Source organism: Camelus ferus, chromosome 33, assembly GCF_009834535.1.
Source record: "Camelus ferus isolate YT-003-E chromosome 33, BCGSAC_Cfer_1.0, whole genome shotgun sequence".
In the NCBI taxonomy this organism is placed as follows: domain Eukaryota; kingdom Metazoa; phylum Chordata; class Mammalia; order Artiodactyla; family Camelidae; genus Camelus; species Camelus ferus.
The window spans coordinates 11,471,976-11,499,815 of NC_045728.1; the positions used below are offsets into that span (position 1 = coordinate 11,471,976).

At 38.4% G+C, this 27,840-nt stretch overlaps 2 protein-coding genes across 5 annotated transcripts in view; one reads left to right on the forward strand and one right to left on the reverse strand.

Annotated features, from left to right (window-relative positions):
* Positions 1 to 4,634: 4,634 nt before the first annotated feature.
* Positions 4,635 to 11,331, reverse strand: LOC116661094 (proline-rich protein 36-like). The gene is made up of 4 exons (XM_032472320.1): positions 11,326 to 11,331; positions 8,429 to 8,995; positions 7,513 to 7,627; positions 4,635 to 5,140 (listed from the first exon to the last, which is right to left on the reverse strand). The coding sequence occupies exons 1-4, from the start codon at positions 11,329 to 11,331 to the stop codon at positions 5,100 to 5,102; spliced, it is 729 nt and encodes a 242-aa protein (XP_032328211.1). The 3' UTR covers positions 4,635 to 5,099.
* Positions 7,823 to 27,840, forward strand: part of DDX6 (DEAD-box helicase 6) — a 31,363-nt gene continuing 11,345 nt past the window's right edge. Inside the window, exons 1-9 of one of the 4 annotated variants that reach the window (XM_032472674.1) lie at positions 7,823 to 7,975; positions 11,204 to 11,672; positions 14,389 to 14,452; positions 15,512 to 15,616; positions 23,324 to 23,453; positions 24,367 to 24,513; positions 25,702 to 25,796; positions 26,739 to 26,861; positions 27,490 to 27,618. In XM_032472674.1, the coding sequence (XP_032328565.1) occupies positions 11,473 to 11,672; positions 14,389 to 14,452; positions 15,512 to 15,616; positions 23,324 to 23,453; positions 24,367 to 24,513; positions 25,702 to 25,796; positions 26,739 to 26,861; positions 27,490 to 27,618 (993 nt within the window). In that variant the 5' untranslated portion in view covers positions 7,823 to 7,975; positions 11,204 to 11,472. Of the gene's footprint in view, positions 7,976 to 8,381; positions 8,481 to 8,590; positions 8,730 to 11,203; positions 11,673 to 14,388; positions 14,453 to 15,511; positions 15,617 to 23,323; positions 23,454 to 24,366; positions 24,514 to 25,701; positions 25,797 to 26,738; positions 26,862 to 27,489; positions 27,619 to 27,840 lie in introns of those variants that run through there. The other 3 variants (XM_032472672.1, XM_032472671.1, XM_032472673.1) reach the window with 3 other exon arrangements.

Here is a 27,840-nt window from a genome sequence, read left to right on the forward strand (position 1 = left end):
TATGAAGAAAATATACAAGATTCTGTGATAGAGGACAGAACGTGTGTAGGGGCGGGAGAGTTTTTAAGGAATGAAATTTGCTTGAAAACGTGCTTCAGGTGGAGGAAATGGTACAAAGGTCTTGAGGTGGGAAAGAGTTTAGCTGATCTAAGAACTTCCAAGCGGCCACTGTGAGCTACTAGGAGAGTAGCATGAGCTGAAGTGGGAGGCATAGGCAGGACTCAGATCATGCAGGTCCTTGCAGACCAGGGCAGGGAATTGGGAGAAAATTCTCAGCATCCTGGGAAGCTATTGACCATGCAGGGTACTGATGTTCTCATTTATGTTAAAAAATATCACTAAGGCTGTGTGGAAAATAGATTGGGTTAAGATAAGAAGGAATGAGTAGGGAGCCCAAGTTAGCACCCAACAGCAGTAAACAGGCCAATGAAAGACAGTTCTGTATGGATGAGGGCGGAGACAATGGAGTATTAAGGAGTGGGCAGATTCAGGAAATATTTTAGAGGCTGAACTCACAGGACTTGGTGATGGATTGGACATGAGAAATGAGGGAAAGATCTAGGATAAGGAAACAGAAATTTAGATAATCTGTCTTTTTTCTTTTTTTTTTTTTTTTTGTGGAAGGGTTATTTTTGAAAAGGAGACTAAAGGGAAGGTGCAGTTGATTCAAGAGTCCATTCAATAAACATCTACTGAGCACTTACTAAAGGCCAGGCCATATGCAAGGTGTTGGACATACGAAGAAGAAGACATAGACAGACCCAGTCCTTGTGGAAGGCAAACCTACAATCAAGTTAATTCTGATTAACTTGATCAAGGGCTTTGCACAGTAATAGAAATTTTCACAATGGTGCCGCCGAGGTAGCAGTACTTCACTCTGTGGGTGATACTGGAGGAAAAGGATGTCAGCAAAGGAGGTAAGCTTAGGTTCTGTGGAAGATGAGTCAAGAGGTATAAAAGGGAAATTGAAGATCACTGAGCTCTAGGACCTTGATTTTTCCCATGAAGTAGGAAAAAGTTATCTGCTGTGGGTAGGTAATAGGTTAGAAGGTTTGAAGCAATACTATATATTCTCCACAGGTAAGGCAGCTGGATTTGTACCTTTAACATCTAGCATGATGTCCTGACCTTAGTCACAGGGCATCTTATGCTCATCCAGAGATATCATTAAGAACGTATCTCCAAATGTCTTAATTTCTCCCCAAGATACTTATTACTGTATTATCCATTTGATAACATTTTAAAAATTGTACACTTTATATTTTTTCCTCCTGTTTTATTGAAATATAATTGACAAACAGCACTGCATGAATTTAAGGATACAGAATAATCATTTGACTTACATACATCATGAAATGATTATCACAATAAGTTTAGTGAATATTCATCATCTTATATAGGTATAAAATTAAAGAACTAGAAAAAAGTTTTTTTCTTGTGATGAGAACTCTTAGGATTTACTCCTTAACAACTTTCAAATATAACATACAGCCCTGTTAGTTATATTTATCATGGTGTACATTACATCCCTAGTACTGTTAAGCTTATGACTGAAATTTGCACCTCCTCTCTGCCTTCATCCAAATCCCTCTCCCCCAACCCCCTCCACCTACCCCACCCCTCACCGTTTCTGGTAGCCACAAATCTGATCGCTTTTCCTATGAGTTTGTTTGTTTGTTTTTAAAGTACAGTTGACTTACAGCACTATGTTAGTTCCTGTTATGACATAGTGATTTGATGTGTCTATATGTTTCAAAATGATCATCACGATAAGTCTAGTTATGATATGTCACCATACAAAGATATTACATAGTTATTGACTGTGATCCCCACACTGTACATTTCATATCCATGACTCATTAATTTTGCAACCAGAAGTTTGTACCTCTTAATCTCCTTCACCTATTTCTTTCCTCCACCCCAACCCTTATTCAACAACATTTAAATGAGCATTTATTGTGTATCTGGCATAGAATAAATGAATGACTGGTAAATAAATGAATAAACAAATAAGTGGTTGAGTGAATGAACAAGTAAAGAATTACAGCTTGTCATTTACACTTGAAACAAGATTTAACTAAAAATTTGATAGCAATTATATTTTTAGATACCCCACCTTTAGCATCGAAATCTTTAGCTGCCTAGATTGCCCCCTATAAAAATAGCTGTTGTTTATTGAGGCTTGCAGTCAGGCCCTATTTTAAGCATTTCACATGTATTTATCGTTTATTCTTCTCACAATCACCGCAAAGGCAGATGTATCATCTTGATTTTACAGATGAGAAAACAGGTTTATGTAGGTTAAATAGCTTAGGAATTCAAGCCTAGTTCTTATTATTCCAAAGTCAGATCTCAGCGATATGCATAGTTTTTACTTCCCCCCTCCTTCTAAAAGATACCATGTTTTTGCAACTGGATGTCACCTAGCATAGTGCCGGTCCCTAGGAGGCCCTCCAGTAAATGCTGGTTCCTCCCTCCTTTCTCACTCAGCAGGTTAACGGGAGTGAGGGAACATTATTTTTGTTTGTTGTTCAGAATGGAGAAAAAATATGGGCAGGAATCCAGGTTAGGGTTAAGGGGAAGAACCAGCAGAGAGGAAGATATTAAAAGTGTATGGGAAAGGGGGTTATCGATGGAATATTTTATTTAAAAAGGGATAGAGGTAAGGGTGAGGGTAGCCTTAGATAGGAGGTGTGCCACTTCATCCTCTGAGACAGGAAGTCTGTCCAGAGAGGCGGAAAGTTGGTGAAGCTTCTATGGAACAACTTTGATTTAAAGGTGGGCTTACAGATAAAAGAAAAGATACAGAATGCTGCTGTGGGAAATAACTGTTCTTTAAGAACAGTGGTTCCCACCTTTGGTGGCACATTAGGATCTTCTTGGGAGCCTTAAAACAAAAAATTATGCTGCACGCCGCCCCAGGCCCCCCAGCCCCAAGGATTCTCATTTTATTCCTCTGGGATGGGGCCCAGGCAATGGGGTTTTCAAAAGTGGTTGTGTTGAGGCTGATGACCAGCCATGATTGAGAAGCACCAGGAAGAGGCTTGCAGTGGCTCAGAAAGGGCTCAGCTGAGGTGTGGGAGCAAGACTTCACTGTTGAGCCAATCAGCCTGGTTACAGGGCTCTCTCCAGCATCAACATTCCTGGAGAAGCTGTGAAATTGTTTACTGAGGTAGGTAAGGCACTAAGCTGAAGAAGAGGCAATAGAGGCTGAGGAAAAGAATTAGAGCCTACCACAGGCTCTACTCTGACAGAAAAACAAACAAACAAAAAAAAACAACCCAGAAAAATTGATAAAATAATAATAGCAACACCAAGTAATTTTTTGAATGCTATTTACCAACTATGAAAATAAGTGATTTACACAAAGTCTCATTTATTCTCACATAGCTTTAGGTCCTGTTATCCCCATTTTATAAATGGGGAAACTGAAACTCAGAAGTTAAGAAAGGTTCTCAAGTTTATGGAGTTAGTAAGTGGCAGAACTGGGATTTGAACCCAGATCTGACTGACTCTAGAACCTGAGCTCTGGTTGGGCAGGAGCAACGAAGTGGGAAGGAGGGAGGGTAGGAACTTGTGGGAATCTGCTGGGTTTTGAACGGGCTTGAGATTGGCCCAAGGGAAAGGAGATGAGAGGGTTCCTGAGGGAAACAATGGAAGGTGACAGAATGGGTCCTATCAGGAGATCAGAGCAACAAATGTATTGGAGGAAGAGTAGGAAATCAGATCGGCTAGGCACACTGACAGAACCAATCTGTCAATGGAATGTAGAGTCCATGAGGTAAAAAGGAACTGGGAGCCACTAAAGGTTATTTAGGAGGTGGTTGACATGATAAAGCGTAATCTTTAAAATTCACCAAGCAGATAATGTGCTGGGAAGGTCACTGAGATCTCTGCACTGAAACAATTTTTTCTTCCTTTGTTCCCTGTCTTGTCCTGGTAGCCACAGATGTTACTTAACCCAACCATGGCACTCAGGACTGAAGAGACAGCCCACTCATTAGCTATAAGCTACCCTCACAGGCTCATACCTAAGATCACATTTCTATTTTCAAGGATCAATAGAAGGCTCTGCAAATTGACTAGTGTGGCACAAAATCAGGGCTGGGCACTTTGTCACCATTGTCATTACCCCTGCAGAGAAGGTTATTCAGAAACATAATCTTGTTACAAGGTCCTGTGCACATACCAACACCATGACAATTCCACAGGATTGCTAGGGACCCGTATCAACGTCACCTGTCAGCAACCGCCGGGATCCTAACACAGAAAGTACCCAAGAGCACCAAGGCATTATAGATGGGGACAGAGTCAGTTCTTTCTTAATCTGAGTAGACTAAATGAAATTTATACTTAAAGAACTAGTGTTCAGATTTCAGTGTCTAGCCAGCTTCATTTTCAAATGAATAAGTAAGTTTAAATTGCTGGTGCACTGTAATTTAAGGAAAACTAAAGAGACAAAAGGAATAGTTAGAATTCTCTGAGTGATGACCAGAACATAAACATTTCTGGAGGGGAAGGTATCGCTCAAGTGGTAGAGCACATGCTTAGCATGCATGCGGTGAGGTCCTGGGTTCAATCCCTGATACCTTCACCAAAAATAGATAAGTAAATAAATAAAATAAATTGCCCACTCAAAAAATTCAGTTTATTTAAATAAATTAAAAAAAAAAAAAACAGCAACATTGCTGGGACCTGATAAGGCCAAAGGACAACTGGTGAGTTGAGCTGAGCTGTCAAAGAGAATATAATACAATTCTGCAAACCAAACCTGGTAGTTTGGGGAAAATGTGTTTAACCCACTCACTTCCCTCCTTGTTTGTAATACTGCTTTCCTATTTCTCAACTTAAATTTACTCTGGAAGAGAAACATTTATTCCAACAAAATGTGCTTGGTATGGTCTCTCAGTGATTAAAGACACCTGCTTAGCATGCAGTAACTTCAGTACAGTACATGCACCTCTCTGAGGATATCTTTGCTAAGCCCTCAGGAGGCTGTTGCTGCTTCATTTTCTTCAGGAGGACAAACTGAAGAAGCAACTTTTACCAGCTTTGAAGTCCAAAGAAAATGGGACTTGGCTCCTTGGACTCTTTAGCCGTCAGTCTTGGTTAGTGATTACCGGATGTTGCTTGAGCACATCTGAAAAAGAATTTTACCTGTTGAAACCTCTTTTGGAAAATCAGACTATTAGACTGCAAATCATGAAAGAGGAAAAATGTTATACTATAAAGCTTAGCCAGGTGTGATATAATCATTTTATTGAGGATATGTTGTGAGTGAATCTTTTTTCTTCTAGGTAATGAACACATTTGCTTGTAGTTTGAGTTAAGGAAAAAAAGCTATTATGTTTCCTGAAAAAAAAAAAAAACATAGAAAGTTTAAAAAGTGTGAAATCCATTTTAGCATGTTGAAAACATTAGGGTTTTTAAGATAGTATCACAGATGTATATATTCCAGGTTCAAATTGCATGGAATTCTAGATTCTAAATATTATAAATTGAAGTTGAAATCAATTGTAAATTAACCTGTTGTTGTTGTTGATGTTGTTGTTTTGCTTCTAGTTATTTTTAGGTAAATAACCAAGGATAGGATGTGAGACTAGCAAACAATATTTGCTGGGAGGACCCATTAATGTGATGGAATTCCAAGTAGCATTTTTTAGTCACATCTCATTTTCTCTCTCTCTCTCTCTCACACACACACACACACACACACACAAACACACACACACACAGAATCCCGTTGTGTTTTAAATAAGATACTGATTCTGTTTCTGAATCTTTATCTTTTTTAAGATAGCTTTCCTACAGACAGATTCTCTAGGAGCCAGCCAACAATCTAGACTTAATACTTTAGCTAACAGCTTCATAGTTCAAAAAAGGTAGGGTGGGGGGAAGTGAGAGTGACTAAAAACAAAATGAAAATGACCTGTACCTGTCGGGAAACACTTTACTACAATTATTAGGTGACCTCACTGAGGACAGCACACCCTCTAGGAGGCATATTTACCACAGATCACCCCAACTATTACACGCAGTAAGGCCCAAGGTTTGGATTTATGTAATATTTTTAAATGTACATTTTATAAATATAAGGATACTGTGTGCATTATCAGATAATTCATCCATATTTCTAAAGTGTTATATTTTCTATCATTCTTGCTAATCTGTTGGAACTAGGGAGAAAAAAAGATATTGAGATACTGGAACTGGATTTATCAACCACTAAAACTGAATCGAGGAAAGATCCAAAGGTTCATGGTTTAATTCTATACCATTCATACTTCTCACCAGAAAACTGAAAAGGGCTGAGATAAATAACTAAGTTGGAAGGATACCTGATTATCTTATAAAAACATTATACAGAATCTTTAAAGGTTTTAGTCCTGGCAGGATTCCTAGGTGAGAATGGGCAGCTATTTCATATTCCACTTTTGGTTGCCTTTCTCACTTTTGGTTTTTGTCATGACCTCAACCAGGCTCCTTTTGAAGTTAACAGTTAATTTGTGAACACAAACCCTTTTCCTTTGACTGGTCTCATTTCTTGAGTGGCCTAGGGAAAGAGACCCGACCAGGCTGTGGCCTGTTTTAAATCCCTAGGCTCCTCTCCCGACTACTCACTTCTTGCCCTCCTCCCTTTCACATTGCTGCTACTTGGAAAGTCAGTGAGGCTTCATACTTCGCCATTTTATTAAGGAACCTCTTAGCCATTCTCTGTCCAGGATGAGTACAAGATGCTGGTTATTCCCGTAGATGAGTGGGTGTTTTAAAATCTGGGTGGGAGACCACATGTTACGAATTTAGAATTTTTTAAAAAAATCTAAGGGAATGTTTTGTTTTGTTTTTTTTTTTTTTTAATCTCAAGAACAGTCTTTTCACACTTCTCCACCACTTTTCCTTGGCTGTATAGAAATAAAGACCATCAACTGAGAACAGGCTACTATTTATTCACGGAAACGGAGAAAGCAACCTTCCCTTAGTTTGGTAGAGACTTACAGGCCGGTAGTTTAAAAAAAAGGGGGGGAGGGGGAGGCTCGAGGGTATGCTCTGATTGGAGGTTGTCAAAATGAAGCTGGAGGCGGGCTAAGTCGAAGCGGGGCCACTTATGTGATTGGTTTGGGGAATATATTTGGCTTTCTCTGATTGGCCCCGAGTTGGTAACACGGGCAAAAATTCGGGAAGGGGGCAGTCGTTAGCAGAGTCCTACCCATTTTCTAAGCTGATCACTGCGGAGGTTGTGGTTTGGCTTTCCGGGCTGGTGGCAGCAGAGGTTGAGTCGGCTTTATGTTGTCAACATATGGTCCGGTCATTACCCTGTATACTGTCTCTCAGGTGGGCGAGACCCAGGTTTTTATTTTCCCTTGGTCTAGCTAACTTAGCTTCCAGTTTGTTTTACCTGGAACAAGACTGCATTCCTCCTAGGGATAAACGGCGACACTGGGATATGAAAAGTATCTATGCGAACAAATACATAAGTATCTCTGATGAGAGTCAAACTGGGGAAAGAATTACCCTCGGTCTTCTGGTTCCTCATTTCCCATGATAACTGACTACTCAGCAGGGTTCCCTTTCTTCGGTGGACGCTCGGCCTCCCCGGTTCCCTCTTTTCGAAGACTGTCCTTTGGGGCTGAGAGAGGAGGAGGATAGCTGCCTCAGTCTCCCACTCCCCTCCCCGAGGCTCATTCTCCGGGTTCCGGCCCGGGTCACACCCCTACCCGGTGCCGGATCCTCCCCTACATTACAGCCTCGCCCGCCCCGGCACAGCGCCCCCTGTCCCCCGCCCCGCGTGGTCCCTGGGGTTCTCCCCTCTGCACCCGACCCGGTCGGCCCCCCTTCCGGTCCCCACACCCGGGCGCGCGTCGGCGCCCCCGGACCACTAGTTCCGTGCGTTCCTGGATGGAGGCGCGTCCCGGAGGGGCTCGGACGCGGCCCCTCTGGTCCTGCAGCAGCCTTCCCGGCCCGCAGGAGACGTCAGGTCAGCTCTCCCATCCCCGAGCCGCAGCCCGGAGAGGCCGTTTTCGGAACGCGTCCTTGATCAGGAGTTAGCTCCTCCTCGGGTCCTATGCCCCCATTTCCACTTTGGGGGGACTCTTCTAGCCACCATTCTCCCATCGTTTCTCCTCAGCTGTGGAAAAAACAGCTCTTTTCTTCCCTTCAGAAAAGGACCTGTATATTTCCCCTTCAAATTTCCCTCAACTTGGCCCCCGATCGGGGGAGAGCACGACCCTCCATTTTCTCTTCAAGGAGGTACTTCGGCTCTGATTTCTCCTGCCGCGAAGCGGGAGAAGCCAGACGCGGCGGCGGGCGCAGCTGCGGCGGCTGCGCTCTCGCCATCTTGCGCGGAGGAGGAGCCGCGGCGGCCGCCATGCGGGGAGCGCGAGAGGGGAGGGGGCAGCGGACGAGGGAGGGGGCGGGAGAGCCGAGTTACCTCAGCCCGGGCGGCGGCTTCGGCGGCGCCATGAGAGCGGGCAGCGGCGGAGGTAGGGCTGGGCGGCCCGGGGAGAGGCCGGGCGCGGGCTGGCGGGCCCAGCAGCCCCCGGAACGGGGCGGGGGCGGGGCGGGGGCGGGAGGCTGCCGAAGCGAGGGCTCGGGTTGGGGGCGGGCGGAGGTTTCCGAGGAGGAAGGAGCCGCCGCCATTTTGGGAGCTTCGAGTCAACAATAAAGGACCGAGGGTGCTGAGCAAGAGTGGCCTCGGTGGTAGGACTCGGGCCCGAGCCGCTGGGAGTGGAGTGAGTTGAGGGGGTGGATGTCGGCGGTGCCGCCGGGGCTGCGTGAAGCCCCCTGGCCGGCGTGGGGGGAGCTCTGAGGCGGAGGCCTGAGGCCTGGCCGGGCCCTGAGGAGGAAGGCGGGCGGCAGCTGTGTGGGGTGGGGACGCCCGGGAGGAGCAGGCTAGAGCCGTGTCGTGCGCGGCGGGGTTCCGAGGAGGAGCGGGCGAAGTCCTCGGAGGAGTTTGGTAGAAGACGAGGGAAGGTGGGACCGTAGGGGACCGCAAGGACTTAGGGGGAAGGTGGAGGTTATGGGGTACGAGGCGGCCCTATAGGGGGCGGCAGGGATATGCAGTATCGGAGGGCTCGGTTCGTAAAAGAACCGGCTGCTTGATCGGAATAAGGCCTTGCAGGTCAGTAACAAGGAGGTGATTACGGAGCCCCCAAGTCTTGGAGGAAAGACTTTTGACTTAGGGTTTCACTTTCGGGCCTTTGGGGGGACTCCCTATTGTTTCCTTACCGCGGAGCTGGTTCCCTGCTCTTGTTGCGCAGATACGACTGCAGGGCCCCAGCCCTTTTGTGTTCATGGATCCAGGGAGCTGACTTGAAGTGGGGGGGGGGGCGGGGGGGTTGTGTGTGTGTGTTAGAGGGTGAGGTAAACAAGAAATGACTGCCCGACAATTCCGGGGCTGAAATTATTGGCTTGTTTCTTTCCTTTATCGCTCACTCCCCTTTCTCTTCCCCAGTCCCCTTGTCCCTTCAAAATAGAACAGTCACTCCAACTTGCAGACGAGGCTTAGAGATACTGCGCTGCATTTGCAAACAAAAGGTCTTTTTGGAGATGACGAAACTGTTTTGGGTGTGAAACTGTCAATTGCTAACTACAATCTGGGAAGTGCTGTAATTAACGCGGCTAGAAGCTCCTCCCAGCTAGTCTATGTTTTGTTCGTATTTTGAAAATGTAGAAGTATAACTTACAAATCTAAATTGGAAAGGTGTAGGAGGACTATTTCCTTTCCTGCGACATAAAGCTGCACTGCGGGTTTCAGCTTAATTAAGAGGGGAGCTGTTATCACAGTCACATTTTGGATCTAGGGAGATATAAGACCTTATGTGCATTATGGACAGTAATGATATCATTAATCTTTAGAGGTTGCCCTCTTCATCCTCTTAGCGCTTTGCAAACAAGTAAGTCAGTATTCTGGTGTGAAGTAGGTGATACTGCTGATCATAATATAAACCTGTCAATACAGGAAACCACTTACTACCTCGAACTGAAGTGGCTGTTAAACACCCTCTGCTTTCAGAGGTCACTCAGCTTCTGGGAGACTTCGAAATGTACAGCTTTGTGTATGTGATAATCAGGATTTGCTTGTGAGCAACTTTATGTTCAGTTTAAAAAAAAGACATAAAGAATATTTTTAAAGATTTTTGTTGTTTGAGCAAGAAGCCTTGATGTTTGGCAGAAATAATACTAAGTGTGTTTTTGGTAAGAAATGTAAAGGAGTTAACAAGCCGAACAGAGTAGGCCTTTATTTTCTGGCCTTTAAATTAAGTTTTTATTTAATACATTTTAAAATTATTTGGGGAATAATTTTTTAAATTTTAAAAATAACTATTAATTAGTACTCTGGGTTCCCTGAAAAGTTTGATTAAAATTACTAGTGTCTCCAGCCTTTCACAGATTATTTTTAACACAGGCAGTTTCCTTTTTGCATTTTTGTAACTTAAAAAAAATACCTATTCCAAGCTGGGGTGTTTTGAAAAGTGTTATTGAAAAACGTAGCAGTTTTTTTAGTGTTCAAATTTAATTAAGGTAGCTAAAGTTTTTCCTGGCTGTTTTATAAGCAAAAGACTGTGACATGTAGACATCTATAGCCCTTGCTTGACTTATTTTAAAGGCCAAAAATGTAAAGGGAAAAAAGAAAATGCATTTTTCTTTATACAGTTCAAGTTCTGTAGTTGAAATTCTTAAGGATACAGAATTTTTTTCTGAAATAAAGTCAAAAGCTCAACTCTTCAAGGATTCTCAGCTGCTGTCAGAAATGGAAAATAATGAATTATCTTGCTTTGTTCATATGTAGATTTACATTAATTGTGTGATAATTCATTGAGTTGTAGTGCAGTTGAGTATAATGAATCATTGACTTTTGGAGGTGGTGGGGACTTAGAGAATTCTTCAGGGAGGAAACTGAAGGGAAGAGATGGCCATTTGACAACTAATGCTAATTTAATCACAGCATCTTCCTACCTGATCTTCTCTGGGTTTCTTTGAACAGACAGTATAAATTGTTTGAGGTTGGTCTCAGCGCAGGTTTGTTTTTTGAGGTAGTTCATCTTTTTGTCTTTCTTAGCCTAGTGAGTGATTTGGCCTAAGTTTAGCTATATTCTTAATTCCTAAACTTAAGAGAATGCTTCTAAAGGAATTCTTAAAAGGGAAACAAAAATTTTTTTCTCTAACTGTACTGTTTGCTAATTAACTTTTTTCTTTGTTTCAGATTGAAGTGAGCGAATTCAGATATATAACTCAACCTTGTTAGAGGGCTTTTTAAAAAGAGTTGTTTCGGTGCATGAGAGCAAGTTACTGCTGCTTACCGTTCAGAGACTTACAGGTGCTTGCCTGCATTGCAATAAAGGACTCATATATTGAGCAAGACTTATATTTATCTCTTCGTTTCGGAGAGCCTAATAAACTGTTATTACAGTTTCTCTACTGACTTTCAAAAGTTTTGAAGTTTGAAAGAGACGTCTTTACAATTAATACAGCATGAGCACGGCCAGAACAGAGAACCCTGTTATAATGGGTCTGTCCAGTCAAAATGGTCAGCTGAGGGGCCCTGTGAAGCCCAGTGGTGGCCCCGGAGGAGGGGGCACACAGACACAGCAACAGATGAACCAGCTGAAAAACACCAACACAATCAATAATGGCACTCAGCAGCAAGCACAGAGTATGACCACCACTATTAAGTAAGTGTTAGAATAAATAATAAACACACTTAGGGGACCAAGGAGATTTACTTTGTTACTTTGTTGTTGACCACTTTGTGTATACTTTGTTTAACCATTTTGATTGCAAATAGAGGGCAGACAGTTTTGTTTATGGCTGGTAGGTACTTGGATTACAACAATGTATTTGTCATAATTAACTTAGGTTTATTAAGTAACATAGGCACAGATGATATATATTAATTTTGTATACACTATTTTTGGAAACATTTCTGACTTTCACATTTAGCTCAGATTCATCCTGTTTTTGCTAGTGTGGCTTTTCCCTATTGTTAAAACTGTATCTTAGTTTGAATGGCAGTTAAAGCCAATTTCAGGGTTAAATTTAAAGACTTGCCGAGCCTTCTGATACTCACTCAAAAAGTGTATCTATAACTTTTTTTAAGTTTATAGAACTTTGCTTTTCTGTCTTTTTTTTAAAATAAGCTTTCTCCTCCTTTTACATACACAAAATAACAAGCAGTTTATATCATAGGGAACTTAGGAATTTGAACTCTGGAAACAAATCTCTTGAGTAGTTCCAAGCCCCTATGAAACTCTTAAAAACTTAGGAGCCTCAGTCTTACTACAGAATCGTTTTTTCTTTTAGGTTTGAAAGTTTATAGGCTGACATCTTTAAGTGTACACTTTCAAGTATTTGAATTGTAACTATCACTCTAAAGAACCAATTAATAGAAAATTAACATTAAAGAATCTTGAGCCATTTGAGATTTGGCTTTGTTGTTAAGAATCTAGCCATGTAAGTTTGATTTAAGCTCTAGAAATCTTCATAAGATGAAAAAACTCTTTCAAGGAACTAAAGTTTGTGTTTTATTCCAGCCTAGATATTTTCCATGCTTAAGAAGCACTTACTTGTTAACAGTCACTATACTGTACAGAAATTAACACAACATTGTAAACCGACTGTACTTCAGTTAAAAAATTTTTTATTAAAAAAGCACTTACTAAAGAAAAATAGCCTTTATTAGCTGCTAGAATGTCCTATAGATGGTTACTGCTATGTGGTTCACTATTGACCTATAAGAATTAATTTCCAACAAAAATGGTTTGGTTACTGGGAGAATTTGTATTAATGCATATTCTAGTTTTAAGATGAATGCTTTAATATAGGAATCAAGACCATTTTCTAAATTGCAGTTTGTCTTGACAAACTATGAATAAGCTAGCAACATTTAGGCTATTTTTAATCCTTGATAAAAACAAAGCCGTGTCATTTCATTTTGAGGATATTTTCTACTTAAATTCTGATTTGAGATAATAGTGGATATTGCTTCCTTTTTTTCTTTTCTTTTTTCTTTTTTTTTCTTTTCCTGGAATTAATGATTTCAGTTCTGTGAATCTTTAAATCTCAGTTTGTGTCATCTCTTTTTTATAAAGACTTATAGATCCCATCATCTGTGTCAGAGCTCTTGTAAAAGCCTGTCTCTGTCACTTATTTTCTCATTAAAAGTTTTTTTTTTTTAACCTCCTAAGATTGTTTTCTGTGGGTATATTTTGCGTTGTATCTTCTGCATTTTTATCCACTATGGAATTTGGTAATGTGGCAAGCTGGCCTCCTAGGATGTTCAACTGACATTTTTCCTTAGAAACTTTGGTGTAGTATAGGCTAGGGTGAAAGGCTTTAGTGCTCTTGGATTGATAGCATGTTGTTGGAGTATCTTGGGTTATGTGGGACCTTGCTTTAAGTAAATAAAATACATACTTGTCTTTTTAAATCAGGACTATTGAGATTGAGAGGGAGCTCTAATTACATAAGAGTTACTGTAAGTGAAAAGTTAAAGACTACAGTTTTTCAAACCATTGTCTACTTTTTCGATCTTTTTTGTTAGATGCTTTGGGTATTAACATTATTTGATGTTTTTACCTGACCAAAAAGAAAAATTCTTACTATGTTTTCTTTATTCTTTTTCATGGTTTTAAGCATCCCCAGTAAAAAAGATTGAGAGATGTTTGTTAACAGCTAATAGTTCTTATTTTGCTAGGCACTGTGCTGAGTGCTTTATATAAATTGATTTAATGGAGATTTAGAAAAGAAAATGGTGCAGGGTCACAGAACTAGAAGAGTCAGGCCTTGATCTCCAAGTTGGAAACTTTATATAGAGTCCTTGGTTTTAACTAGGCACCAGAAGTTACAAACTCGGGATGCTATAGAGGACTGCCAAATGAGAGGGTATTTGCCCTACTTACAGGCACCAGCTGCTTGATTTTAAACTCAGTTATTAAGCTCTGTCAAACTGTTGTCATGCAGAAATTTGGAACCAGTGTTGCTAAAGCTTCCAGTTTTTCAAGAAGCCAGAATCTGGACTTTTAAATCAAATCTAATTTTTCCAGTGTTGGCGACTAATTTAAATTAAAACACAGTATATAGGTCAAACAAAACAGATGGGTTACCAGTTTTGATAACAGTTGCACTGTGTACAACACTGCTTCTCTTAAGAGAATGGATACCTTATTCCCTTCTAGTCTTGATTTTTAAAAATTCTCCCCAGATTGTTGTTCTTTGTAAGAAGAGCAGTTTTTCTAAAGTAGTTTGTCTGTTAATTATGTTAAGTGAATGGCAATATATTAAACTTAATGTGCTTTTTTTAGAAATTGTAATTTAGATGAATTATCTTTGTTATTTTAGAATAGTGTTGCTGTGAACTCTGATGATTCAGTTTTACTGTATTCTCTCTAGACCTGGTGATGACTGGAAAAAGACTTTAAAACTCCCTCCAAAGGATCTAAGAATCAAAACTTCGGTAAGTTGGTTGTAAAGTTCAAGTGGAAAAGTGATGTAGAAACTCAAAAAGTGAAGTAGTTACTTAATAATAGGCAATATGTGTTTACTCTTAAGTAAGTTTAAGTGGTTGAAATTGTATAGTTCATATATAATGAATTGCCAAAATTTTTCACTATTTGGAGGAATTAATAATAATATGTATCTTATTAAATATCGTGTTTATCCGTATGTATATCATCGCATTTGTGGAATTCTTTTATGGTTTTCAAGGTATTTTCTCAAAATTCTCTTTTGCTCCTAGTAGCACAATAAAATTCAGGCTAAGTATTATCCCCATTTTGTGGATGAGAAAACTGAATTTCAGGGGTTAATTCTCTTAGCCCAATATTCTTAACCAGAGGTGATTTTTATCTCCTAGGGAGCATTTAGCAATAACTGGAGACATTTTTGGTTATCACAGCTGAGGGGATGCTCCAGGACAGCCCCTTACAGCAAAGAATTTTCTGGCCCAAATGTCAATAGTGTTGGGCTTGAGAAACCCTGGTTTAGACTGGGATGTTTATGGGCAATGAGTGGTGGAGCTAGTGTTTGATTTCACATTTTCTGATTTGCAATTCATAGCATGATACTTACTATAAAAATAACTTTTTAAATTAGGTTTATTTATTTGTTTTGCTTTGGGGAGGAAGGAAGTACTTAAGTTTATTTACTTTTTTAGAGGAGGTACTGGGGATTGAACCCAGGACCTCATGAATGCTAAGCATGTGCTCAACCACTTTCAGCTATACCCTCCCCCCTAGAAATAACAGTATTTCATCAGTCCTTAGAGGAAAATGACCTCAGGGTGGCTGGTCTTTCCCCAAAGCATAGTTTTTAAATGGCTTATGTGTGTTAAAGAGAGAATGGTTACTCTTGAGGAATAGTTGAAATATAGCTCGAGACAGAACTAATCTGCATGTATTTATATTAAACAGGGTAAAGATTTAGTCTTCTTAAACACTTTCTTAAGCATGTTAACAACCAAAGGAACACAGTTATACTTCATTCTTTTGATGTTGTTGGTTGTTTGATTGACTAGGATGTGACCTCCACAAAAGGAAATGAGTTTGAAGATTACTGTTTGAAACGGGAGTTGCTGATGGGAATTTTTGAAATGGGCTGGGAAAAGCCATCTCCTATTCAAGTATGTTTTCCTTTTTATCATATATAATGTTCTGAGTTAAGCATTACATACTTTTTGACCTGTAGAGGTGATTTAGTGAAACAGCATTGCTCGTGTGTATATAGACACATTTACCCATGCACACATACATTTTTTCTGAACCTTTAAAGGGTAAGTTACAAAATCATGGCCCTTTATCTCTAAATATTTCAGTGTGTATTTCCTAAGAATAGGGATATTCTCTTGTATAACCATAGTACAGTTGTGTTCAGTCAGTTTAACTTTAATGCAATATTTCTATCTCGTCTGTCATTTGTATACTAATTTTTAGTTGGTCCCCAAATTTTGTCGTAAAACATTTTTTTCTCTTCTGTACAGGACCCATTCTAGGATCAGGTATTACATATAGTTGTTAACATCTCTTCAGTGAGCATTTCCCTAGTCTCTTTTTGTCTTTTATGATATTGACATATTAAAAATACAACCCCCTTCCTTTTTTTTTTTCCAATGGAACATTCCTCATTTTGAATTTGTCTTATGTTTCCATATGATTCAAGTTACACATTCTTAGCCAGAATATTGCATAAGTCACGTTTGGAGGTATAGTGTCCATCTATTCCTTATTGGTAATTATAATTTTTATTACCCTATTGAAGTGGTATTTTAATTTTTTTTACTATATAGTTACTGCCCCCCCCCCACTTTGAAACTAATCAGTCTGTGGGGAGCACTTTAAGGCAATGCAGATACCCTACTCTTTATCAAAATTTCACCCTAGTCTTAGCATTCTGTCCTGCATGATGTAATCTACTCTGATGGATTGTGATGAGTTCCCAACTCTTTAACACTTCTTCCACATTTGGCCCCATAAAGAAGAGCCTTCTCTTAGCTCTTCCTTGAGTATCTATATATTATCAGTATGGACTCGTGAATTCCTTTTTTTTTTTCCCCAGATGGTATTTTTGTGCTCAAATTGTCCTGTATTTGGCCAGCGTGAGCTCCTTCAAGCTGGTTCCTTTGTTTTTGTAATGTCCCTCTTTCATTGTTTTTCCTCTGATAGACTGTTTTATAAAGCAGTTTTAAGTTCACAGCAGTTGAGCAAAAGATAAAGATTTTTCATAAATCTTGCCCCCACTCATGCATAGCATAACCCATTATCAGCATTCCCTCCAAGAGCAGTATTTGTTAAAACTGATGAACCTTTGTTGACATATTATTACCCGAAGTCCATAGTTTACATTAGAGTTCATTCTAGATAATGTACTACATTCTGTGCATTTGAACAAATGAATAATGACATGTATCCACCATTATGTCATACAGAGTAGTTTCACTGACCTAAAAATCCTGTGTGCTCCACCTCTTCACCTTTTCTTCCCTCCTTCATTTTTCTTGAGCACTTCCTTTTTGATATCTCGAGATGCCAAGCTTATCTGTAGACCTATCCTTCCCAAGCCTTAGAATCAGCCATTTCCCCAAGGAACCCTGATTCTGATTAGTGGGGAGTAGTATTAGAATGTGTCTGTTTTCTTTACGTAAGCTGAATCTGTTGAATCCAACCTGTGTGCTCAGGACAAATTTGTGACATCATTGAGCGGTTTGTTCCCCCCAGTATTTATTTATTTTAATTTTTTTTTCATTCTTCAATTTTATTAGGTAGAATTGTTACAGTTTGACTGCACATACACAATATGTTGCATGTAAATTCATGTACACAATATACTGTACATAGTTTTTTAAATTTACGTATATGTACTGTTTATTGTTTCTAAGAACATTCTAGAGCTTTAGCTTTTTAAAATTACATAGTTATTTAGAATAAAGCCAACCACAAAATAAGAATTAATTCAAAAAGATACATATACCCTGCTATTAACAGCAACGTTATTTATAATTACCAAGATACAGAAGCATCCTAAGTGCACATCAATAGATGAATGGATAAAGAAGATGCAGCAGATATATGTAATGGAATACAACTCACCCATAAGAAAGAAGGATATTTTGCCATTTGTGGCCATTCATTCACCTTTTTTTCCCACTTCAAAAACCAGAATTTTATAACTGGTATAAACATATCCATTGCATCAAAAACAACAAAATACCTAGAAATGAACTTAACCAAGGAGGTTACCTATGCTCTGAAAACTGTAAAATGTTGATGAAGGAAATTGAAGGTGATACAAAGAAATGGAAAGATATTTTGTGGTCTTGGATTGGAAGAATCGACATTATCAGATTGGCCGTACTACCCAAAGCAGTCTACAGATCCAATGAAGCCCCTGTCAAAATACTCAAGACATTCTTCACAGAACTAGAACAAGCAATTCCAAAATTTCATGGAACCATAAAAGACCCTGAACTGCCAAAGCAATCTTTTGTAGGTCTTTTTTTGCTCTGTCTTCTTTTTGTTCTCTTTTCTTATGGTTTCATGACTACAGAAGTTACTTTAACATTTGTTGTGAAACTGTTTTGGTGGTGCTGAATTCTTTTAGCTTTTGTTTATCTGTGAAGCTTTTGATTTCTTTATCAAATCTGAATGAGAGCCTTGCTGGATAGAGTATTCTTGGCTGTAAGTTTTTCGTTTTCATCGCTTTAGATATGTCGTGCCACTCCCTTCTGGCCTGTAGAGTTTCTGCTGAAAAATCAGCTGATAACCTTATGGGAGTTCCCTTGTATGTTACTTGTTGCTTTTCTCTTTCTAGTATTTTCTCCTTACCCTTAATTTGTGTCAAAATTTGATTACTATGTGCCTTGGTGTGTTCCTCTTTGGGTTAATCCTGTGTGGAGCTCTCTGCACTTCCTGGACTTAGGTGACTGTTCCCTTTCCAAGTTGGAGAAGTTTTTGGTTATTTTCTCTCCAAAATTTTTCTCTATCTCTGTTTTCTTTCAGGGACCCCTATAATGCGAGTATTAGTGAGCTTCATGTTGTCCCAGAGTTCTCTTAGACTATCCTCATTTCTTTTCATTCTTTTTTCTTTTTTCTGTTCTGCAGTGGTGATTTCCACTAATCTGTCTTCTAGCTCATCGATCCGTTCTTCTGGCTCATTTAGTCTATTTTTGGTTCCTTCTAGTGTGTTACTCATTTCAGTGATTTTTGTTCTTCAACTTTGTGTATTCTTTATATTTTCCATCTCTTTGCTAAAAACTTCGAACTGTACATCTGTACTCCTCTTGAGTTCTCTGAACATCTTCCCCATCATTACTTTAAACTCTTTCTTAGATAAATTGCCTATCTCCTCATTACTTATTTCTTCTGGGATTTTACCTTGTGCCTTGGTTTGGGAGATACTCCTCTGCCGCCTCATATTGTCTATCTTGCTGTTTTTATTTTTAGGTAGGTTAGTTATGTTTCTCGACCTTGGAGAGGTGGCCCTCTGTGGGAGACATGTTATGTGTCCTAGCAGTACACTCCTCTTGTCACCCGAGGGCCAGGGTCCAGCTAGTCCCAGTGTAGAGTCTAGCCAGTGTTTGTGGATTCCTTCCACAGGCTTGGGATTGCTGTTTTATTTCTGGTATCTGCCTCTGGTAGATGAGGCTGGGCTAGAAGCTTATACAGGTTTCCTGGCAGTAAGAGTCAGGGCCTGCCCACTGCTGGGTGAAGCTTGGTCCTGGACCTCTGATAGGTAGGAGAGGCGTTTGTGACTTAAAAAGTCTGCTAATGGGTGGAGCTGTGTTCCCACCCTGTATGTTGTTTGGCCTGAGGCTTCCATACTTGGCTGTTTGGTGGGGCTAGGTCTTGGTGTTAATGATCCACTTAAGATGTCAGCCTCCAGGAAAGCTCATGTAGATGAACACTCCTGGAATGTCCGCCATCAGCTTTTTTATCCCCTGGGTGAGCTGCAGCCGTCCCCTGCATCCCCAGGAGATCTTCCAAAACCAGCAGGCAAGCCTGGCCCAGGTTCCTGTGAAATCCCTGCCTCTGCCCTTGAACCTGGCACATGTGAGATTCTGTGTATGTTTCCAAAGAGAATGAAGTCTGTTTCCCCCAGTCCCGTGGGGCTCCTCCAGCTAAGCCCTGCTGGCCTTCAAAGTCCTGTCCTGGGGTCTCTTCCTTCTCCCAGTAAGTGAACTTGTAGGTGAACTTGGTCTAGAGAACTGTTGAAGAGCACAGGCTTTGTGGTCAGACTGCTCTGGTTGAATCCCAAGTCCGCTCCTTTCTAAGTTGATTATTTGAGACTGAACCTAAGCCTCAGTTCTTTGATCTATAAAATTGATATGATAGTATATACCATAGGGTTGTAAAGATTAAGTGAAGTAATTCATGCTATTATGCTTAGGTAATAATGCTCAGTAAATGTGATGGGTTTTATTCCATATAGTAATTTTATCAGAAAAGGAGATTGGTTCATTTAGCACTTAGTTGTTTGGGGTTTGTTTGTTTGTTTTAATAATTTGTAGAGTTTTATTTCATTTTTTTAAATGGAGGTAACGGGGATTGAACCCAGGACCTTGCACATGCTAAGCCACTCTACAACAGCTAAACCACCACCCCAGTGGACTTAGTTCCTATTGGACCTTTGCTGGCTCCTATTGCACATCTTTGTATTAAGATTTTAAAATTCACTGTTAACTTGCACTCTCAGTATTGGTATAGCATATAGATAATTAACTCTCTAGTCACTTAGCCAGTCTGCCATCTAGCTTTTTCTGTAAAGAAGAAATGATCTCCCTCACAGAGTTTTTATTGTGAGGACCAAATGTAATGAATGGGCCCTATTTAGTTGTACTGCACTTTGCTTTATTGCATTTTGCAGATTCTGTTTGTTTAACAAACTGAAGATTTGTGGCAACCCTGTGTTGTCAGATGATTAGTATTTAGGTTAGTGTTTTTTTGATTAAGGTATGTACATTGTGGTTTTTTTTTACATTTTTTATTGATTTATAATCATTTTACAATGTTGTGTCAAATTCCAGTGTAGAGCACAATTTTTCAGTTATACATGAACATATATATATTCATTGTCACATTTTTTTCTCTATGAGCTACCATAAGATCTTGTATATATTTCCCTGTGCTATACAGTATAATCTTGTTTATCTATTCTACAATTTTGAAATCCCAGTCTATCTCTTACCACCCCCCGAGTACATTGTTTTTTTATACAATGCTACTGCACACTTAAAAGACTACAGTATACAGTAAATACTACTTTTATATGCACTGGGAAACCACAGAATTTATGTGACTTAACTTGATTTTGGTGATCGAGAACCAAAGCTGCAGTGTCTCCAAGATATACCTGTATAAACAAAATATTTTGAAATAGCAAGCACAGTATGAATATAAAGTATTATTTTAGATACCTGAGACTATCATTCACATTGCCTTTTTCTACATTATTTTTTGCTTGAGAATCCATGAAAACACAAGATGTGTTTCTTAGGATTATTATGTGTAACAAACTATAAAAACAGTTTTTAGAACCTGTATAAATATGGGATTTTAGAGCCAAAAAGAAATTTAGAAATTCTCTAGTAAAATTCAACTTAGTGACTGGTCTCCTACAGTTTATCCTGTTTTTGTCCCTTCTCTCCTTAATTGTTTTCCTGTTGTTACTTTTTCTTTTTTTCCTAAAATGTGTCTATTATCTTTTATAGTACTTAGTTTTAATTTTATCCAGGTATTTCTTTTTTCCCAATATAAAAGCCTTCCTGATCAGATGAGTGTCATCTGCATTTGAATCTTTAGGAGACGGAACTTAGTTGTACTTTGGCTATAAGATTAATGGGAAATGAGGCATTTAAAATTATATCCTCTCAAAAGAAGTTACACTGATAGGTTGGAACCAAATATATTATAGATTGCTCTCACAAATCTTTCTTTGGTACAGCCATTTGTGGCTTTAGTTCTAGGTTTGAATGCTGTGCCCAGTAGCACAACTATGCCATTCTAAAGGCACAGCTTTATAGAAATACTCTTTGGAGTACCTAAAACTCCGTTTTATTCTGCTTAACGTTGTGCATTAACTATCAGTGCATCTTAACTTACAGACTGGCTTGCTTAATTACTTTATTAAAGCCCTATCCTTAAACATTTTCTGTAGAGCGTTAAGTCCTATCAAAGAGAGCACAGGAATAGAAGTTGGTGGCCTCAAATTTAAATCAAAAGGGTAAACCCAATAGTAAATGGGATACCCCCAATCTAATTCTGCCCTGTCTCACTTCATTCAGAAGTTTTATTCTTTTAAAGGACCTGGCTCAGGAAGTCATTGGAAGACCCAGCATTTTTTTCTGCTCTAGAACTGAGTAGTGTGCAGGTAGTCTATTTAAAAACCATAGAAGAGAATGAACCCCCATAGAGGTAGTGGGCCCTTCAGAACAACAATAGAGTTGGCTCAAAGAAGGAGGGAAGAGATTAAGACCAAAGAACCAAAACCCAAGGTTTTCTTCCTTGACCTACTTTACCATAATAAGCAGACTGTTTAATGCTGGCTATAGGAACAAGATAACTGTATTACCACTGGACCATTTTCACAGTTGTTATGGCAGCTATGTTATTCAGACCGTATGGACCATCTGACCCTTGTGATTGGGATTCTAGAATGAGTATCATGGTGGGAAATGAAAGTCATGATGCTTATGACTTAGATATTTCTCCAGTAACAGTATTAAAGTGCTAGAGATATTTCTTTGAGTCATTAACTCAAGCATAGAAAGAACTAATTACTGTAGTGATTAAGAATATCTTTCCTAATTTATTTTCCTAATGCTCTAGTTTTAGAAATTAAAATTTTTAGTTTTAGAAATAGAAATGTTCTGTTTCCTGTTTGTACCTGTTTTGCATTTTTCTCTGTGTATATGTCTTTAATTTTTAGTAATTGTTGAGGATCCTTTGCTCTTGTCTAGGAAATTGGTCCTAATAAATACTATCTTCTGCAAAACGCACGGCAAAGTAAGCCAGATACGAAAATGAGAGGTCAGCCTCAGTGATGTGACCATGGATTGAGATAACTGGAGTAGATTTGAGCCTCCAGTTGAGCACATCTCAGGAAAGAAGTTGGCTGTGAGACAGACATTGTACATTATGTAACACAATAAATATCAAATAGGACCTGAGGTTAAACTTTTTCAGCCTGTCCCTGTTTTTTTGTAGGGATGGTGTCCAAGCTACAATTTTTTCATTGTGGTCGAATTGGTTTACTAGTCCCCAAATAGCATTTATAGTCTTTCCTTTGTATATTGTTTGTGCTGTTTTTTTCCCTCCAATTTTGTTTTTACTGGTAGTCAGTTTACAATATTGTGTGAATTTCTGATGTACAGCATGTTTTAGTCATACATATACACACATATATTCCTTTTCATTATAGGTTACTACAAGATACTGATTTTCCTCCAGTTTTTAATTGTGAAATACCCTTTGTTTTTTCCTTTATGTATTCAAGTTCTATTTATGTGTCAGCTCAAGTTCCTCCTCTTTGTTTCTTGTGGATGCTCAGCTTCCTTAGACATAACACACTCATAAATTACAAACTCACAGATACAGTTTTTATTACATTGGGGTACAATTTAGTGTGTATTTTTTGAGTGGTTCTGGTAAATGTCAGTTGCTATTGTTGACTGGTCCTGCTGATTTACTTGGTCTCAACTTACTCTTGTAAAATAAAAATGTAAGACACTGTAAAGTAATACCAAAAAGGTTTGTATACTTCCTGTGTGTTTTAGAGAAAAATTTGCTTCTGTACTGTTTTTATTCAAAAGTAATTTGCAGTGTCTTATCTCTTCTAGGAGGAGAGCATTCCCATTGCTTTATCTGGTAGGGATATTTTAGCTAGAGCAAAAAATGGAACAGGCAAGAGCGGTGCCTACCTCATTCCCTTACTTGAACGGCTAGACCTGAAGAAGGACAATATACAAGGTTAGTTGTTTGTTTAAACTAAAAATGGCGATTTAAACCTTGAAGCTGTATAGAAATTACCATCTTTTTTTCAGTCAGAATTTAAATAATCTGGAATTAGTATTTACCCTTTTCATAGCTTTTGGCCTTGTTGTCTCATAAAAATGATTCCCAACTTTTAAAAGGGATTTCTAGTTTTCAAGGTTCTTTTACATATTACACAGTTATGATAACATTCCAATGAGATAGGCAAAACAACTATTGTCTTATAGATAGGAAAGCTAAGATCTTGAGAAATTATCTGATGTCACTACTTACAAACTATGGAACTGAATTGTTTTTTGTGGCAGTTGTGTGTCTACAGAGTTCCTTGTGGAAGCATGAACTTTTTCTCTTTAAAGTCTTGTGATTTGGGAATTTTAAGAGCTTAGGTAGTAGGAGAAGCAAATTTCCATAGCTGTACCCAGAGTAAGCTGTTGGAGTTTTCACCTCTTAAAGCTTTTTCTTAAATTTTAAGCTTTCTTGAGCTATAATTATTTCTCCCATCTTACCATTACCTACTTTCATATAAGTGGAACTGAGCAGCAGGAGTTTCTTATTTGAGTATTTTGACAAATGAATCTCTTACTAAAATATTAAATTAATAAACTTTGAGCTATAAATTGCCAACTCAGTCCTTTAAAGGTTTGTAACTAAGAACAGTACAAGAATTGTATGGCATTGTTGCTGAAGGAAAGTCAAAATCTGGAACACTATAATGGAGCTTTTTTTAAAGAAGATTTATTCATTTGACTTTTCGGGATCAGGCCTGTTATGATTCAACTTTTTAATAGGTCTGAGTCTCTAGATTACAAGGGGCAATGTTTCTGTAGCTTCTTAAACTATGTTAAAATGATATTTTTTTCTGTTTTCTCTGTTATTTGTTACTTTCCAGCAATGGTGATTGTTCCCACTAGAGAACTTGCTCTACAGGTCAGTCAAATTTGCATCCAGGTCAGCAAACACATGGGAGGGGCCAAAGTGATGGCAACCACAGGAGGAACCAATTTACGGGATGACATAATGAGGCTTGATGATACAGGTAGGAAATGATTGCTATAAGGTGGCTGGCTAGCTGTAGTTTGACACACAGGTGTTTCCTTTCAGTAACTTATTAAAAATTTGTTTTTAAGAATAAGGAACCAACATTGCAGTAGAAAAATTAAAAAGGAAATGACTGGGTTCATTCAGGAGGAAACAATTGTTTTAGTATCAAAGGATATTCTATGTTACTAATAATTTTTTTAAATGTACATAAAAGCAGTAAATTGATATTGTGCTAGTCTGGTTGGCAAGGTTAATTAAATTGGCAAGGCTAATTAGTAAACCAGTAATGTGAGTTTGTGGAGAAATAGGCTGTCTTGCAACATGGGGGTATAAATTGATACAATCTCTACGGTGGGCAATTTGGCATTATGTTTCAAAATTATAAATGTATATTTTTAAGGGTCTTTTTTAAAGAAAGAATTGGGCAAACACAAGGTTGTTTACTGTAGCGTGGTTTGTAGTCCTGAGTGTCAGGAGATTGGCTGAATACATTGGGGTATAGTTTGAATGGAATTCCACACAGCCATTAAAGAGTGAAGCTGACATACTCATTTTCATGAATTGTCCATGATACATTATTGAGAGAAAAAAACAGCAATGAAACTCATTTTTATGATTATACATAAATTTTAGTCAATTTATATGTGATTGTCATTTGATTAGATTAATTACTTAACTATGTTCTTGCTGCACAGTTATTTAAAATGATTTTCTTACCCTTGTAACAATCTTCTGAAGACCATTGATGTAGATTAGAGGCAAGTTACTCTTATCAGAATCTTGACATACCTTTTGTTTTTCTTTGTGGGTTGTCCTAAGACAAGGAAGTATGCCCCTTACTTGGAGCAGGTAATTTGAGAAGCTGTAGCCTACCTCATGTATAGGTGAAACTAACAAATATTCTCTAGCCAACTGAAGATGAAATAGAAATCCATATTTTTATATATGCGTGACTGTGATATTGTGCTGTACACCAGAGATAGGCACATTGTAATTGTACCTCAATTTAAAAAAAATTTTTTTTGAAGAAATGGAAATCCATGTTCTAAAACACATCTATGCCTCTTTGTATTATTCCTACCTCTATAACAGTGTTTCTGATAAAATATATGTGGTAAACCTTTACTATATCTTTTTTGTCCCAGCTGAAAATAACAAGAGTATGTTTTCTAATCTTACATAGTGCATGTGGTGATAGCTACCCCTGGGAGAATCCTGGATCTTATCAAGAAAGGAGTAGCAAAAGTTGATCATGTCCAGATGATAGTATTGGATGAGGTAATGTCTTCATTTGGGAAGATACTATTCTGTACTACTCTGTGCTTTGTTTATAATTGCTAGTGTATAAAGCATAAGTTCTTTGTGTTTATGACTTTCTGATAAACAAATGACTCTTGTTACGTTCAAACTAATTTGCTTATAAAATATGTTTTGCCTTTTAAAAGCAATAGATGATAGGTATTTATAGGAATAATTCAGCTTGTGTATTTTTCTTAGGGCAACCATATCAGGGTTTATTTTTATTTTTCAAAAAAAGAAGTTTTGAATTACCTCAAAGCCAAATTCATTCAAAGTCTCTGTCCGTTCTGTGATTCATCTTAAGAAGCATGTAATGTCCCTAACCCCTCATTTAACACATACTACTTTGTATTGAGTTGGAGTTTTTTGTTTGTTTGTTTTGTCTCTGTCACTTGTATTATTTTATCTGGTTGTAAGTGCCTTTTAATAACTTAATCAACTCAGTATCCCTGGGACCTAGCAGTGTTTATACACATGAGTGCTGATATTTTGAAACAGAGTTACTTTCCTATTTGGTCTGTATTTTAGATAACTAGATCAATTTGATCATAGTCTAATTTGGAACAGGTTTGATATTTGAGTAATGAGAGATAACATTTATTAGTCACTGTGTGCTAGCACTAAGTGCTTTACAATTTATTTTTTTCAACAACTGTATAGGGTAGGTATTCTAGAAAATGGTTACTACAGTAAGTAGACATCCTAATTTTTAAATTGCGGATTCCCCAACCCCTCCAGAAGGTCATATTATAGACTTTTTCCCTACTGTATCACTGGCAATGTGTCTTGGTGCCACTGGACTTAACGGTTTACAACCAGGAGCATTCAGTGCTCTTGCTAGATGATACCTTATTAACCAAAGATCTTAGACTTTATTTCATTGTTTTTAAAATCATCTTCTCTTTGTACTTTGTACTGCAGGCAGATAAGTTGCTGTCACAGGATTTTGTGCAGATAATGGAGGATATTATTCTCACGCTACCTAAAAACAGACAGATTTTATTATATTCTGCTACTTTCCCTCTTAGTGTACAGAAGTTCATGGTGAGTGTAAACCTATTGCCCATGAGTACACCTTTATCCATAATTACATCTTATTATTAGTCTGTGAAGATTTCAAGTTTTGGGGTTTTTCTTCAGCTGATCAATTAAGGTTTGTTGTGCATAAATTAGCTTTTTTTAAAAAAGATATCAAAGTAATTTGATTCTTACTTGTTCACTTAGCTCTTGGTGTCAGGCTGACATAGCCATTGATGCTAGATAAATTGATCTCAGTATAATCCTATATTTAAAATACAAAACAGTAACTTAGCTATAATATGTCTGAATGTTAGATCCCCCATTTTGTAGTGATTTATTTCTTCCATGACAGATTATACATTTTAAAGAGAGCAACATTCCTTAGAGTAAGAGTTTATCAGACAGAAGTGCATGAGGTTGGAGGGGAAAGGTATAGTTCAGGTGCTAAGAGTGCATTCTTAGCATACATAAGTTCCTGGGTTCAATCCCTGGTACCTCCTCTAAAAATAAATACATAAATAAATAGACCTAATTACCTTCCTCAACCAAAAAAAAATTTAAAAAAAAAGTAATGTACAAGGGTGTAGTTTGAGTTTAAGAAAGTCTTTAATTGAAGTATAAGACTTTTCTTTTTTTTTTTTTTTTTCCCCAGAATTCCCATTTGCAGAAACCCTATGAGATTAACCTGATGGAGGAACTAACTTTGAAGGGAGTAACCCAGTACTACGCATATGTAACTGAGCGCCAAAAAGTACACTGCCTCAACACACTTTTCTCCAGGGTAAGCCTGTTAGGCTTTAGCTGCTGAATGTTATCCATTACTTAATCCGAATAAAACACAGTTATATCAGTTTTCTCACTATTTTCAGCGTTAAAAAAAAGGACTTAGCTTTTGCTAAAAGGCCATTTCAGTTGTTGAACTGAAGTTGATATTGTAAGATTAACAAGTCAAAGGCATCTTTAATTTGATTCTAAAATATTTTGATCTTAATTAGAGGTGATC